Source organism: Chelonoidis abingdonii, chromosome 2 (genome assembly GCF_003597395.2).
Source record: "Chelonoidis abingdonii isolate Lonesome George chromosome 2, CheloAbing_2.0, whole genome shotgun sequence".
NCBI lineage: Eukaryota > Metazoa > Chordata > Testudines > Testudinidae > Chelonoidis > Chelonoidis abingdonii.
In genome coordinates this window covers 264,021,673-264,038,522 of record NC_133770.1, presented here as the reverse complement: position 1 = coordinate 264,038,522, position 16,850 = coordinate 264,021,673, and the positions used below count along the sequence as shown (strand labels likewise).

The 16,850-nt window shown below is 43.2% G+C and overlaps 1 protein-coding gene across 3 annotated transcripts in view; it reads right to left on the bottom strand.

Moving 5' to 3' along the window:
* The window catches only part of GRHL2 (grainyhead like transcription factor 2), a 148,261-nt gene that overhangs the window by 19,001 nt on the left and 112,410 nt on the right, over positions 1 to 16,850 (bottom strand). For 2 of the 3 annotated variants that reach the window (XM_032778504.2, XM_032778506.2), the window contains exons 10-12: positions 5,339 to 5,426; positions 5,108 to 5,247; positions 1,681 to 1,712 (exon numbers count right to left, since the gene is read on the bottom strand). In XM_032778504.2, the coding sequence (XP_032634395.1) occupies positions 1,681 to 1,712; positions 5,108 to 5,247; positions 5,339 to 5,426 (260 nt within the window). The remainder of the gene's footprint in view (positions 1 to 1,680; positions 1,713 to 5,107; positions 5,248 to 5,338; positions 5,427 to 16,850) is intronic. The other variant, XM_032778505.2, reaches the window with a different exon arrangement.

Sequence of the window (16,850 nt, the reverse complement as noted above, 5' to 3'; positions counted from 1 at the left end):
CAAGGATTTAGATCCTGATCCTTCTCTGAACTATCCAAGCCTCTTGAATTTCCCAGAATGACTATGTTAGGTAAATGTTTCCCAATATTAAACACAACTTACAAAGACCAGTATCTGTTTAAACATATGAGGAAGGAGCATGAAAAAAGAAAGCTCTAGCTGCTGATGTCGCTATACAGTCACTCTCCCACCTTCCTCTATATCAAGGACTCCGGCATGCCAGGGTATGCCCCCAACTATTCCCTCATTTCCCTCTCCAGGGACTCTATGCACCACATCTCCCCCTTACTTCCATGCCAGGGCTCTGTGTTCTCCCTCATTTCCCCCTTCCCCATACCAGATTCTCCACTCTCCTTCCCTGCTGGGATCCTGTATGCCCCCCATCTCACCTCCCCCACCCCACATTTTATTCCTTCTCTTCTGTTTGAGAGATAAATCATCGAAGGTGTCAACATGTGAAACTCTGTTGGGAAGATAGGTAGAGATGAGACCGGGTATTGTTATGCTGGAACCTATTAATGGCTGCCGTCAACCAATTTTTTGATCCGTAGACAATACAGACCTGGTTGAATGTATCATTGGAAGCATTATTGCATTATATCCAAATAGACAGACAGAAAGAGAAATGTCATCAGTTTGAATGAAAGATTTTGCTTCTCTTGGCCAATAATACTCTGCAATTTATATGGCCGACCCTTGCTCAATAGTATTCCAAACTCCTGTTCTTTACACTTGTTTAAAAGGCAACACCATGCTCATTTGTAAAGAAGATAGAGAAAAGAAGGAGGAACATGAAGTTAATGCAGAGAATTCATAACTTGTAGAATGGAAAGGGGTTGAAGTTGCAGTCTGCAACCTTTAAACTTCTGACTGTGATCTCACTATATTTAAACAGGCTCAAACAGTCAGTACCTGGTTGGGAGACACCAGAAAAACCAAAGGTGCTGCAGGAAATTATTGTGGTGGTTAAGTAGGAGGCATTCTTCCTCTACGCTCATAGTGAGCTAATGCTTCTGCATGCTGCTAGGGGGCACTATGATAGTGGAGCTACAATCTTCAGGATAAGTCAAAACTGAGACTGGGCCACTTGGTACCATTAAAAATTCCATTTTGTTTGCAAGAGTAGGGGAGTCAGCCCCAACATGCTGACCTAACTGTATTCAGCCAACTTAAAATCCTTCTGCATTTGTATTGGACATGGATCCACTGCTTCTCCTACACAGTTGCGTCACATGTTGCTCTGCACTATTAAAGAGCTTCTATGTTCCACCCAAGAGCTTCTTGCTTTTCAGTGGTGCTTTAAGCAATTCCTACATGGAATAATTTTTAAGTGGTTTGAGGTTCCTTAAGGTGGAAGGTACAGTACTAACATAAATATAAAATTATTATTTTATGTTATGATCCAATACATTGTATTGACCTTGTGTTGATCCTACCTGCTTAATGCACTATTTTATTATGGACTGTAAAAATAAACAGATCTAAAAAGAAGCCAGCCCATGTGGAGGAAAACAGTAGTCAAAATAAAAAAAATGTTGCCTTCGTAACTCCACAAGTTATGAACACAGAACAAGAAGGAAAAAGGGTTCTTGTTTGTTTGACTCTGTGGTTGCGTGCCTGATTTTCAAGGGTTTGGATTACTGGCTGCAAAACTTTCTCGCAAAGCAATAAATGTCTTACCCTTCTCTCTCATCGTCTATGTTATAGCAAACCTGTAGGGATGGAAAAGGAACAAGTTTATTGCTGCAGCATGGATACCTGCAGTATGGAAGAGCTCAAAAAAGGAAAAAAGAGACAGTCTGAATTTTGCATCTGCTAATTTTTTTCCCCTTGTGTAAAACAATTGTCTACGATTTTAATTGTGACCTGAAGAAAATGTGGATTAGAACAACTGCTGTTGTGTATGCCACAATGGAGGTATCTCAATGGATTCTGACAAGAATCTTCTCCAGTCTGGTTTACATCATCCTTCCAATTGCTAGGAAAGTATAACAGTCCTGAAAATCAAATTACTACTTGGCTAAATAACTTGCCTAAATAACTCCAGTGTGATTTAAACCACAGCAGTCACAAGCTTTATATATAAAATAGATGTTGAGGAAGCTAATTAAAATATAAAAAAATCAAAAGCACTAATGGATAAGCAAATGGTATTAGTATGTATGGTACACATCTGTTTATAACATGATGCACCTATATACAGGGCTAATACTCAGCTCCTGTAAATTAGCATAGCTTGAATACAGTGGCACCAATTTAAACCAGCCAGGGTCCTGGACTACAGTCTGCAGCAGAGATACAAATAACGCTCAGTATTTTCATAGCATTCTCCGTGTTTCAGGTGCTGTATAAGACACTAGATCAACCATAGTCCTCACAACCCCCCTGCAAGGCAGGTAAGTAGGTAGATAGGTAATGCTTACTGGTAGGTAAGAATGCTCGCTTGTTCTACTAACATTGAAAACTAGGAACTAAAACACAGAACTAAAAACCTGTGTTCTAGTCCCAGTTCTGCCACAGACTTCCTGACTGACCGTGGACACGTCTCCTATGGTTTGAATGTGCAAGGTGTTGATTGCACTCAACTGCAACTGAAACTTTCAATGGGAGATGAGGGCAGTGGCATAGCCAGGTGGAGCGAACAGGGGGGGCACAGAAGTGTGCTGAGGTTAAATCCATTAATATCTGTAAAGTAGTATCAGAGGGGTAGCCGTGTTAGTCTGGATCTGTAAAAGCAGGAAAGAATCCTGTGGTACCTTATAGACATACAGATGTTTTGGAGCATGAGCTTTCGTGGGTGAATACCCACTTTGTTGGATGCATGTAGTGGAAATATCCAGGGGCAGGTATATATATAGCAAGCAAGCTAGAGATAAGAGGTTAGTTCAATCAGGGAGGATGAGGCGCTCTATGCAGTGAGGTTGAAAACCAAGGAGGAGAAACTGGTTTTATAGTTGGCAAGCCATTCACAGTCTTTGTTTGTCAGGATTACTGTGAATGGCTTGCCAACTACAAAACCAGTTTCTCCTCCCTTGGTTTTCACACCTCAACTGCTAGAACAGGGCCTCATCCTCCCTGATTGAACTAACCTCGTTATCTCTAGCTTGCTTGCATATATATAATATATATATACACCTGCCCCTGGAAATTTCCACTACATGCATCTGACGAAGTGGGTATTCACCCACGAAAGCTCATGCTCCAAAACATCTATATGTCTATAGGTGCCACAGGATTCTTTCCTGTAAAGTAGTATAAGCTCATCAGATGAAAGGTGCTATATAACTCCAAAATATTGTTCTGCTAAAACATTTTGGAACCAAGAAATAGGGAGGTTTTGTAAAATACAAACCACAACAAATAGCTAAGGATAAAAACATTAGGATACTCGGAAAATCCTAGTATACAGCAATATAGAATAGGGGTAAATATTATCTATGAGCATGCAGTTGGAAAGAATCTGATATATTCCATTTTAATTTGGAAAATTATTTACATTGCATGTACTAAGGAATAATTCTATCTTCTTACATTTTGATGCAAATACACTTTCACATTTGAAAGTCACAAGAATAGAAGGTACCCAGTGCTGACACATAAGTGGGAGTCTTTCCATTCCTGGTGAATAATTTTAGTGGCAGCTGTGATCATGACGCCTAGGGTCTATGTGCTTTTCATAATCTCTTCTGCAATGTTGGCTGCTTTCAAAATTAATGATAAACTCATACTCAATGTCACTTTAGTCTTTGTTTCTTTTACATTTCTAGTGAGATGTGCATATACCTAGACACAGATTTGGCAGTCCCTATTACTATTACTAAGCTTCCACTCCATCCACTAAGAAGTACACAGTTAATATATCCATGTTTAGGAAAAAGCCACTGATGGAGCTAGAACTCAGGTTTGCCGCTTTCCCAAAGAGCTAAAGGAGTGGCTCTAACCAAGCCAGCAAAGACTCTGTTGTGTTTAATTCACAGGTCTTTTAAAAAGGTAAATCATGCTTGTGAACAATAGAACTAATGATTGTGACCATTACCCTTGATCCCCAGAGTTTCATTATCACTACCTATATGAGTACAAGACTCTTCTAAGGAAATACAGATACCAAGGTGACTGGCATCATATGAAATGGCATTAGGGGAGCTTGTTCCTTATGACTACTTTTAAAGACTGCAAAAACCTGACAGACCGACATGGAGTTAACATTTGATCATATTGATCATTATTTTAAATCAGAGGTCAGCAGCCTTTCAGAAGTGGTGTGCTGAGTTTTCATTTATTCACTCTAATTTAAGGTTTTGCGTGCCAGTCATACATTTTAACGTTTTTAGAAGGTCTCTTTCTATAAGTCTATAATGTATAACTAAACTATTGTTGTATGTAAAATAAATAAGGTTTTTAAAATGTTTAAGAAGCTTCATTTAAAGTTAAATTAAAATGCAGAGCCCCCTGGACCGGTGGCCAGGACCCAGGCAGCGTGAGTGCCACTGAAAATCAGCTCACGTGCCTACCCCTGCTTTAAATCATCCTGGGAGTGGTTGTCTCTTCTACCACAAGGGGTCACACTATCTCTTAAAGTCTCTCACAATATGTGTTAACTACTTATGGTAAACAATCTGTTACCACCTTGGATTTAGTGGGGACAATGGCGTACCTTTCCTAGACCTGAAGAAAAGCTCTGTGTAAGCTCAAAAGCTTGTCTCTTTCGCCAGAAGAAGTGGGTCCAATAAAAGCTATTACCTTACCTACCTAGTGTCTCTAAAGTCAATCAGCACAGACCAGAAACAATTGTTTCTCTCAGTCACATGCCAGCTTCCTATTCTGAAGCTTCTATTTGTTCCCTTCATAGTTACCTTAAAAAATCTAGAAATATTAAATTAACTCCTTCCTTCCCCTGTAGAACTATGAACAATGTTTCCCCTTTCTTCTGAGGTCTTCTTGGTGTACCTGTACCACAGGGCTACTCAAGAGCAACATTAAATTAAAATAAAAATAAAAACAAAAAAATCCTGTCACCAAACCCCTGCTTTGAGTCTATCAAGTATGTCTTAAACATGTGTAGCTGGATAACTATCAGACACCTGTGCTTCTCACTGTTGTTTCCTACCTGTCCAGTCCTTTGTAGGTTTCCAAAGTGAATATCTGGTATGAAGAGAACTGGCTGGGAATCCAGGTCAGTCATTGTTTTGAAGTAGGTTATGTCACTCTTTTTTTGCAGAGGGAGAGCAGACAATTTCCCTTCAGCTGCTAATAAGGATCACAAAGCAGTGTTATTATGATAGATGGCATAATGAGCATAATGACTTAGAGCAATCTGGAGTGGCCTTTCCTTACTCACAGTTATTGCATGAGGCTTGTGATGCTTGGCCTTTCCCTTTCTTCCTGTTCTGCTTCCTCTCTTCATCACGGATTTTCCTTTCTGCTCCCTGAGACCAAAAATACAGATATTACCCTACAGGGATCAGCTAATAAAACTACTACATGTGATGCCTCATCACCACAGTCATGGGTGCATTAGAAATGCTTAAACAGAGAGAGAGAGAATCAAGTTAATGTGAAATAAACCAAGGCAAGTGAAAACTCAATACAATGGCCAACTCTGTATCATTTCACCTGCTTCATTCCATTATGCACTAAAGTGAGAACCAACCCTGCAGGACTGGCATTCCTTTAAACCTTGTCTACACTGAGCTTTCCCCTAGGATCTCCTAGGTTTGTATTAGCACAACAGCTCTACACCAGTGCTAGCTTTGTAAAGCATTTTGAGAAGTACTGATGAAAAGAGCTATGTAAGAGTTAGGAACTATTATTAGGGAAAGCTAATGTAGCCCCATAAGAGTGTACAGACCACAGCCTTCAAGCATGTAAATAGATATTTATAGACATTTAAAGACATGGAGAAGTACATACAGACTTTGAAGATGCATAGTGCTGACCTAATGGGCCCTAACATCTCCTTTGTAGTCACTGGGCTGTTATGTAAATACATTCCTATGTGGTTTATAAAATAAGCTTTGTTATTGACATAACAAACAGCAAAACCTCCTTTGAAGCTATTCAAATTTATTGAATAAATAGAAGTACAGCCATATTTTTAAGCAAAATAAAAATCCATATACTCCAAGACAGTTGTCATTCAATATTAAATATCCCAGTTTTTTCACCTAAAAATAGAAGTTCCTCTTTTTTATTTTAATCAAAGTGGGAGATGTTCACTTGGAGCCAGCAAAATTCAAATGTATTTATTCAGAGCTAAGTGAATCAAGCTACAAAAGAAAGTAAGAGAAAATGAAACGATTCTGGAGGCTGAGAATCATAGAAGATTTGGGTTGGAAGAGACCTCAGGAGGTCATCTAGTCCAACCCCCTGCTCAAAGAACAACCAACTCCAACTAAATCATCCCAGCTAGGACTTTGTCAAGCTGGGCCTTAAAAACCTCTAAGGATGGAGATTCCACCACCTCCCTAGGTAACCCATTCCAGTGCTTCAGTACCTCCTAGTGAAATAGTGTTCCCTTATATCCAGCCGAGACTTTCCCCACTGAAACTTGAGACCATTGCTTCTTGTTCTGTCATCTGCCATCCCCAAGACCAGACAAGCTCCATCCTCTTTGGAACCTCTTTCAGGTAGTTGAAGGCTGCTATCAAATCCCCCCTCACTCTTCTCTTCTGCAGACTAAATAAGCCCAGCTCCCTCAGCCTCTCCTTGTAAGCCGTGTGCCCCAGCCTCCTAATCATTTTCGTTGCCCTCTGCTGGACCCTTTCCAATTTGTCCACATCCTTTCTGTAGTAGGGGGGCCAATACTGGATGCAATGTGGCCTCCAGATGTGGCCTCACCAGTGCAGAATAGAGGGGAATAATCACATCCCTCGATCTGCTGGCAACGCTCCTACTAATGCAGCCCAATATGCCATTAACCTTCTTGGAACCCTGGACATGATCTATGAATGGCACTTCTGATGACTGCAATCGGACCAAGAGCCAACCCAGAAACTGAAAATGGAAAATGTTCATTTGGAGAAAAAAAATAAATGAAGTTATTTATCCCTAAAAATTAACATTTATCATGGAACCTCTGACCCAGGTTTAAGTCCTGATCCAGCTCCAATTGACATCAATGGCAAAGCTCCCCTTGACTCAGACAGAGCTACCCATTACCTTTACAAACATGCCAATAGGTGATGTTGTATTAAAAAGACTTTTGTCTCTTTAATGAGAAAGGGGTGTGTACTTTGTGCATTAATGCAGATCTTCTCATTAAAGGAGAAAAATGGTATTTTTCTGTGAGAATGTCATCTCTGCTACTGCTGTCAAGTGCCATATATAATCCCCATGCTCTGAACTAGTTCAAAGCAATTCCAATGGATTCAGTAAGAGTTACTCTGTGTTTACGGCTGTAACTAAGAGCTAAGGAGAATTTAGCATTTACCATAATTGCTGTGAAAGATAATTGATTCAATATTACAACCACTTTTTATGCTGTCATTAACAGTACAAAGTTGCACAAGTTCAACTGCTGCATTAATCAACTGAAAAATAGTCTCCATATTGCTGCTGAAAAACTACATAGCTCTTATCATGTCTGTCTATTGACCTGCTTTCTTTAACAGCAGCACTTTCCTGTAAAAATTGGCCATATAAGCACACTGAAAATGAGTGGTAGCAGAGAGCACAGCAATTCGCCTATATAGACTCAAAATGGCCCCTGTGTTTTCCACTCAGTTGACTATTAAAACAGATCTTCTCTCCACACTCACTGCAAGTGGAAGACCTATGGAGGAGCCATAGAGTCCTCCCGGGCACTCAAGTGGCTCCTTCCTCACAGTTCCACCACTATTAGTGAATGGACATATGGTACAACAAAGATGGGAAAATGTTCCAGCCATAAAGTAGGGGGCTAAAACAGCTGTATAGCTCAGTTCCACTGTAACATTACAATCCAGCTGAAAATGGCACAGCAGATTCTGATCTCAGTTATAATAGATATAAATCCAGAGTAACTCCATTGATTTCATTGGAATCTGGCCGTGCACCTTCAAATTTGCACTGACAACATCAGCAGGCTAAACCACAACAGTGGCTCTTTTAATTCAGCATGAAAACATTTTCTCAATATGCTTTGTCCACTTGCCAAATTTGAAGCCAATTATTTTTAAAAGTTAGAGGTGCTTTTCCCTCCATTATCCTGATTGATATTTCTCACACTGTGCTTTCCTTTAATATTTTCTGAAAGGTCTGAGCCTGGGAAGACTTTGCCTTTTAAGCCAAACTGTCAAGGACAGAGAGAGTTTAAGAACAAGCATCTCTTCTGTATAGCTTGCATTGATTTGGTGCCATTCATCTACATAGCAGCAAATGTGCTTTACAAATACACTGACTTCATTAGAAGTTCAGGGCACTCAGTACTTCGCAGTAAGATTTGAGCCAACACTCAGAGAAAGAAATCGAAAGATTCCCATTGACTTCAGTGAGCATCGGATAGGGCCTAGGAACTTAGCACCTTGCACGACTGAGCCAACAAGAGTAACTTTGCCTACCACTGAAATGAACCAGCTATTTAACAGCACATCACTGGGTACAATTCTCCATTGCTTTGCACTTTGCACTGTCACTTACATGCATGCAAAATGAATGTAAAAACTAACTACCATTCTGATTTATTAGCACTCGGCACTCATTTAGCACAAGTGGCATTGATGAGACAGAGTGCAAAGCAATGGTTAATCAGACCTGTTCTGCTTGTCTTTGCTTTAGATGCTGAGACAATGAGCCAGGCTGGAGTTTTAGCAGAGCATACGGTTCCTGATGGTGGACTTCTGTGGCTGAATTTTCTAATATTGATATTTGATAAACAAGAGCTTTAAAATTAACCGAATGCTTTCCTGTAGTGGAAACAGCCCTCAGCACAGAAATGCTGGGTTAAAAACCAGGCTATAACCAGACAAATCAAATAAATGAATGTGCATCCCTTACTAGATGTATTTTCTCCCTCTACTGCTGGATGAACAGTTATAATTCCAAAAGGCAGCAACACAGGCTGGATTATTTCCACCATGGCTCTCTCCCTTCTTTGGAGACATGGTCCTGAAGCCATAACGTCTGTTCCAAAACTCCATTTGGGGGTGTTTTGGATCCATCTGTGACTTTGGAACTTTTGGCTCATAGACCTTTATTTCTTAGCAACATTAACGCTGTTGGCCTTTTTCTCTGAATGGATTCACCCAGACAAGCATAGTACCATAGTTTTGTATGGCAGCAACATGCTCATTGCTTCTTCTGTTATTAATAGGGCCCTACCAAATTTCTGGCCTGAAAATCGTGTCATGGACTGTGAAATCTGGTCTTCTGCCATGAAATCTGGTCTTTTGGGTGCTTTTACCCTATACTATACAGATTTCATGCGGGAGACCAGCGTTTCTCAAACTGGGGGCCCTGACCCAAAAGGGAGTTGCAGGGGGATCACAAGGTTATTTTAGGGGGTTGCGGTATTGCCACCCTTACGTCTGCACTGCCTTCAGAGCTGGGCAGCCGGAGAGCGGCAGCTGTTTGCCAAGTGCCCAGCTCTGAAGGAAGCACCCCACCAGCAACAGCGCAGAAGTAAGGGTCTCAATACCATACCATGCCACCCTTTCTTCTGTGCTGCTGCTGGCGGCAGCTCTGCCTTCAGAGCTGGGCTCCCGGTCAGCAGCTGCTGTTCTCCAACTGCCCAGTTATGAAGGCAGCACTGCTGCCAGCAGCAGCGCAGAAGTAAGGGAAGCAGTACTGCAATGCTCCCTACAACAACCTTCCAACCCCCGCCCCACTTCTTTTTGGGTTAAGACCCCTACAATTACAACACCATGAAATTTCAGATTTAAATAGCTGAAATCAGGAAATTTATGATTTTTAAAATCCTCTAAGCACGTGGCCTGGGGTGGCAAGCCACGGGGGGCGCCCTGCCGGTCCCTGTGAGGGCGGCAGTCAGGCAGCCTTTGGGAGCTCTGAGCCCTTCAAATCCCCGCCACGGAAGCCAGTGCGGTCTGGCACAGCGTACTGGCTCTTGCCGATACGCCATACTGGACCGTACCAGCTTACTTTCACCTCTTTCCCCAGGGGTACTCCACCCCCCCCTCCACCCCAAGGCTCTGCCCCCACTCCACAACTGCCCCCACGGCCCCACCCTCGCTCTGCCTCTTCCCGCTTCTGTTCTGCTCCTTCCCCAAGTGTGCCCTGCCCTTTCTCTGCCTCTTCCCCAGGCTTCTGAACAGCTGATTGGTGGTGGGTGGGAGGTGCTGGGGAGAGGAGGAGGAACTGATCAGCAGGACCCACCAAACAGCTGATCAGCAGGTAGCTGGTGGATGCTGAACACCCATTATTTTTTTTCTGTGGATGCTCCAGTCCCAGAACACCCACAGAGTTGATGCCTATGGAAAACGTATTGTACTGTGAACAAAATGCCCTGAGTCAAATGCTTCTTCAACTATTTTAACAGAACTGTAACATAAAGAATCAAACCTTTCTGGAGCCCTAATTCTATCATTCTATGTGGGAAAAGCACATTGCAATTCATGAATATAAATAGACTTGATGGCAAGTTTCCCTGACAACCTATGTAATTTTATTAAGGCACAAAAATTACATCATTTTATGACAAGAAGGCATGAATATTATGCATGCAGTAAAGGAGCATTAAGGGTAGCAGGATTAACATGTAGGAAAATGAAACTCCATAAAAGTTGCTTGGAGAGTAATTGGTGGACAACACCAGGGATGGAGCACTGGAGAATATGTAGGGATCACCAGTTACGCCTTCGTCATGTTTACCATTTTACTGTTATGTTTCAAGTAAAGCACAAGCTACCTCAGGTCCTACATAACTTATATGCACAAGAAATGCAATACTTGGTAAATAATATTGCAGTACATAAAATGTACTCTTGGATATAATTTTATTTCTTTGAGGATTCTTCTTATAGTACTTTGATACTGAGTTTCAGTTATAGTGTATTTGTTCCATTAGAAGTTTGCCTTCAAAATTAGTTACATTTATCTGTGATTTGACAACGGCTTGATCTTCATCTAAAAACTTAGGTCAGCCTAGCTAGCTACATTACTCAGGGCTGTGAAAAATTTCACCCCCACGACCATTATTGGGTCAGCCTAACCCCGGTGTAGGTGTGGCTAGGTTGACAGAAGACTCTTTCTGTTGATCTAGCTATGGCCTCTCGGAGAGATGAATTACCTACATTGCTGGAAAAAACCCTGCTGTTGATGTAGGAAGTGTTCATGCTACAGCGGCAAAACTGCAGTGCCGTAGCTGTGCGGTTGTAGTGGCTGTAGTGTAGACATATGCTTAGTTAATATATCAGACTTCTCTGGGCTCTGAAGAGGATGGTAACCACAGACAGCTATTTACAACAATACTGGCAGGTAAAAAACAAAGCATTTTAAAATGTTTTCTCCCCTATTTTACAAACAACACTGTAGATCAGTGGTGCACAACCTGCGGCTCACGGGCTGCATGCGGCCTATCAGGGTAATCCACTGGGTGGCTGTGAGACAGTGCTTACATTGACTGTCTACAAGCATGGCCTCCTGCAGCTCCCAGTGGCTGCGATTCACCATTTCCAGCCAATGGGACCTGCGGGAAATGGCAGCCAGCACGTCCCTGCGGCCCGTGCCGTTTCCCGCAGCTCCCATTGGCTGGGAATGGCGAACCGTAGCCATTGGCAGGGCCGGCTCCAGGCACCAGCTTAGCAAGCAGGTGCTTGGGGTGGCCACTCTGCAGAGGGGCGGCACATCCAGGTATTCAGCAGTAATTTGGCGGAGGGTCCCTCGTTCCCACTCGGAGCGAAGGACCTCCCACTGAATTGCTGCAGATCGCGATTGGGAGCCATTGGGAGCTGTGAGTGGCCATGCCTGTGGACAGTCAATTTAAACACAGTCTCACGGCACACCTGGGGACAACCCTGATGGGCTGCAGGTTGCCCACCACTGCTGTAGATGATTAAAGTGTATTTGCGTCTCACTGTTTATGCTAGAAGGAGAATTTCACTTTGCAATTCCCCCTATTTGGACAATGAAAATAACTCAATCACATTCTAGTCACTTTCATTTTCTGTCTATCTGCTCTCCAGCATGATGCTGCAATGCTTGTTTTGCAAATACATCAGGGGCTGTGCGTTTATCTTTTTAAAAACAGTTTTCATGGTAATTTTTTTTTTTTTAATCGTGGAAAGAAACAACAAAAGGCACACAAAAATTTCTTTTGCTTCCTTTCCTTTCTGTGTCACTAGGCGGTGCATAACTGAATTGTAAGAGAAACCCAGCCAGAGACACTCTAGTTAGAATGTTGGTAGTAAAAATTCAGTATCTCGGTCTATTTTGCTGTTCTGATCAGCTCATGTCCAGCTTTCTTTCTTCCTTTGTGCTCCCTGAATTTCTCTGATTGCCTCACCAGGATGCAAAGGGCATCTGCTCCTGCTGCAATCCCCACTGAGTACTTGGTCTGCGGTCACTCTGAAACAGTCAGTTTAAATTCTCAGGAAGGTCTGGCTGCCCAGTTGCAAGAAGCACAGAATGACCATATGTAACCCCCAAGGAGCTTATTTGGTTCCTGGGTCTGTATGCTTGTTACTCAGAAGGAGGCGCTGCCCCTGCTCAGAAAGTGGGCCAAGGGCAGACTCAGGCCACGTCTAGACTACGCGCCGTATCGGCGCGTTAAAATCGATTGCTCGGGGATCGATATATCGCGTCTGATCTAGACGGGATATATCGATCCCTGAGCGCGCTTATATCGATTCCGGAACTCCACCAAAACCAACGGAGTTCCGGAATCGACATGGCGAGCAGCGGACATCGATCCCGCGCTGTGAAGACGGGTGAGTAAATCGATTTTAGATATTCGATTTCAGCTACGCTATTCTCGTAGCTGAAATTGCGTATCTAAAATTGATTTTCGCGCGTAGTGTAGACCTGGCCTCAGAGTCTGCTGAGCAACCAAGAGGGAAAGAGACTATTTTGAGCAATAGGGGCCCCTGTTGGCTTCGGGGGGTGGGGGTGGTAGAAGGGTGCCTGGATGGCCACCTGCGCACCTGTTCAAAGGAGCAGTGCCTGAGAGAAAGCGGGAGGGGGGGGTAGAGTCAAACAATTGACAAGTAAAAGCCCTCGAAGAAGAGCTAGCCCAGTGGCTCTCAAACTTTTGTACTGGTGACACCTTTCACATAGCAAGCAACCCCCCTTATAGATTAAAAACACTTTTTAATATATTTAACACCATTATAAATGCTGGAGGCAAAGCGGGATTTGGGGTGGAGGCTGACAGCTCGCAATCCCCCATGTAATAATTACACAACCCCCTGAGGGGTCCCGACCCCCAGTTTGAGAACCCCTGAGCTAGCCTGACCAACAGGAAGTGAGATACTTGCCCCTAGGAGTGTTGTGAGCAGAGAGAAGGAGGAGTCTGCAGCCAGCCACTGAAAGGGAAGGACTAGCTGCAGGGTGAGCTCCTGAGTCCCAGGCCTGCAGTCCCTGAGAACGGGCTTCTGGGTACCTGGAAGCAACAGCCGTAAGCCTTGTCCTTTCCCTCTTCAAGGTAACTCGCCAGTGTATGGAATTCTGCTGGGAAAACTCCCTACCCCACCAGACTGGGTTAGCCCTCCAGCTCCTAGATAAATGCAGCTACCACATGGCAAGTGCTGCTCTTGCTGCTAGTGCCAGGCTGCCTGCCTGCTGTGAGTGGATCTCAGTGCTAGGGCAGGAGATTAGAGTTTGAGTTATTATAATTTGCACCTTGTGCCTTGCATCCCTTAATGGTGAGCATTCCTGACAGCAGTTATCATTAGCCCCTTTGCAGTTGCTGAGGAGTCCAGAGTCCATTCATGGGATTGTGAGTGCACCATCTTTTAGTTAGCTAGTCTGGGAAATTGTCTGGGGGACCCTCTATCCCCTGAACTGTGTCCTCCAGCTGAGGGGTAAGGGTTGCAGGATTTTATTTCCTGCTGCTTATTAAACCTGTGGAGGGACTTACCACTTTAACCCATGTGTGAATTTTGTGGGCTGTGCTTTGGGACTACAGAAGATATCATTGTCACAGGTTATCAAGGGCCCCTACAAAGTACATGTACCAATGGGATGCTAAATTTTACTTTTGCTCTATCAGATCATGGGACTGGGGAAATTCCTGGGTATTATCAGTGTGAGCAGCAGTGATCCTAAGAGTAGTGTTTTACCCCATTATATTTACTTCCTGTATTACTCTGTTGAATATATGTATTGTGTGTTTGTTATTTCTTGGGCATCTCCAACTATCTGGCAAGTAAGTGGGGATTTCCCAGTGCCTAGAATTTTTCTCCCAAGCTGACCCGGTGACTTGCCAGAAAGGAGCAAGGGGGGTGTAGGCACCACCAACTAAATACATATGGGAAGAAAATAAAGAAGTTATACCCTTCTGAGTAGGAGGTGGGAACCAAAAGAACCCAGGCCTATCCATCAAATCTCGTAAGGAGACTGATGCCGAAGGAGGTAACCAGGTGGATTGAGCAATACACATATATCTATAGGAGAGAACACAGAAGGTAGTCGATCTCCTTGCCCAACCAATACTTGGGACCTGATTCTCCTCTCACTTACAAGCATTTTACACCTGTGTAACTCAAACTGACTGTAGTGGAGTTAATCTTGATTTACACCTGCATAACAGAGCAGAGTATCAGGCTCCGGACTCTACACAAAATGCCAGTGAGCACTAATGGTGATGTTGAGTTTAGTGAAGTGAACTCTTGCACATTAAGAACTGGACTGAGACTCCACCAAATCATTTCACACAGACCACTAAACATCCTTCAGAGAGGGATGAATCTCAGTCATTACCAGCCTTTAGGACAACCTACAGTTAAAGGGTTTTATATCCTATTCCCTATCCCCCTGAGCTCTCCAGCCCACACCTTTAACACAGTTTTGATGTGTGTAACACTTTAACTACCCTCGTGATGTTTTCTCCTACTTTAAGATGGTTTTGATTAAATGTCTCAGCATTCATTTCCTGCTTCCTAGCCTGGAAATGTGAAGTATCAATTAGGTGGATAGATAGTCAAAATAATGAACATTTATAATTCAAATCTGCAGGTCACCCTTGATGAGGTTGTGCTCTAGATGTCTTCCTTTTTTAAGTTTTGTAATAGTTCAGATTTTTCTAATTGCTTTTTTAAAATGGGTAGATGAAAAACACTCATTCCTTTGATATTTACTGAGCTTTTAACAGCCAGCTGTACCTTCAAATCTCTGTAAATATTTGACATTCAAAGTTACAATTAAAAATATAGCACTTAGGGCTTAAGATGACTTCAGCGCATACATTTACATTAATTACTTTCAACATTTTTTCTCCACTCATAAAACTGCCTGATTAGCCTTCAAAGATTTTGTTGCCAAGAGGGTGCTAGAAGGAGGGGGGGACGTGAAAGGGAGGTAGTGGAAAAAGGAGAGGGAGTGGTATCGTGATCTGAGGAGAGGCCTAGAAGACTGAAGCACATGAGAGCTTACTCTCACTTGAAAAGCTGACTCTCTGTGGCTTGGGCATGCCTCTAACCTTTCTGCCCCTGTCTGTAAAATGGGAATCAGAATTCTGACTAACATTTTCAAGAACACCCAAATGACTTAGTTGCCTGAGACCCATTGATTTTCAATGGTGTTTAGGTGCCTAAGTCACTTAGGGCAGGATCCACAAAGGTATTTAGGCACTCAACTTCCAGACTTAGGCACCCACATCTCAGGTTTGCCTAAATTCCAGTTTGAGGCTCCACTATAATCCACAAAACTCCAGCTGAACCCTGTAAGCACCTAAACTCACTTGGCACCTAAGTTTTCAGAGTAAAAGTTCCCTCACAGCCTAAGTTTCTGTCTCTTTGCATGTGCACTGCTGTCTCCCTCTAAGTGTCCAGATGCCAATTTCCTGCCTCAGCCTCAGAGCAATTCATGAATCAGGGGAAGATAGGTGTTCACTCGCCTAAGTCATGTGCAAGGTTTGATCCAGTAGGCAGCCTTTGAACAGGGGCAGGGCTGGCCTTACCATGAGGCGAACTGAGACGACTGCCTCAGATGCCAGACTGGTGGCGAGGGGGTGCCACTAGGACCCAAAGTGAAGAAAATTGTGTCTGCTGCTGGTGCATATGTATTCTCTCTGCTCTAGATGCACAGAGATGGTGGAGTGCTGTGCTGGGGGAAGAAGGGTACAAGAGACATAACAGGCAGGCAGGAGAAAAGGTGAGAGGGAATAACGGAAAGCAGCATGAGCTGCAGGGAGAGAGAGGAGGGGGAGCCTCTTATGTACCTCTCTAGCACCCCCAGGAGCCTGGACTGATTAACACCAGCTTCTCAGGGAGCTTCCTGTTTCCTGCTGCTTCCTTGAACCCACTTGAGGAGAACAGGCAGTCAACTGAAGTAGTAGGAGCCTGTTAGGCCCTTAAGACACTGATATCTTTCCCACATGATGGGAAAGTCAAGTGGAGGAGATAAAGCCTATGAAACACCAAACTGGGAAAACAGATGATGCCATAGTTGTCATATGGAGAATAATGCTTTGACAGGAACTGTTTGCAGGAGAACAGTGGCAGAGGGAAATGGAATTATCAGAAACACACACAACGTCAAATTTCTGTGTAGCTTAGTGTTGTGGCACGACATACTGTTTGAAATAAATGTTGTAAGCAAGAGACTCCAAGGTGTTGATCTTGATATATCTGGAGCAATGGAACAACTGGACAAAGCAAAGTCATACCTACAGACTTACCAGTCAGATGAGGGATTTCAAAGCATTCTGAAGAGTGCACAGAAGTTGGCAGAGGAACTTCACACTGACGCTATTTTCCCAG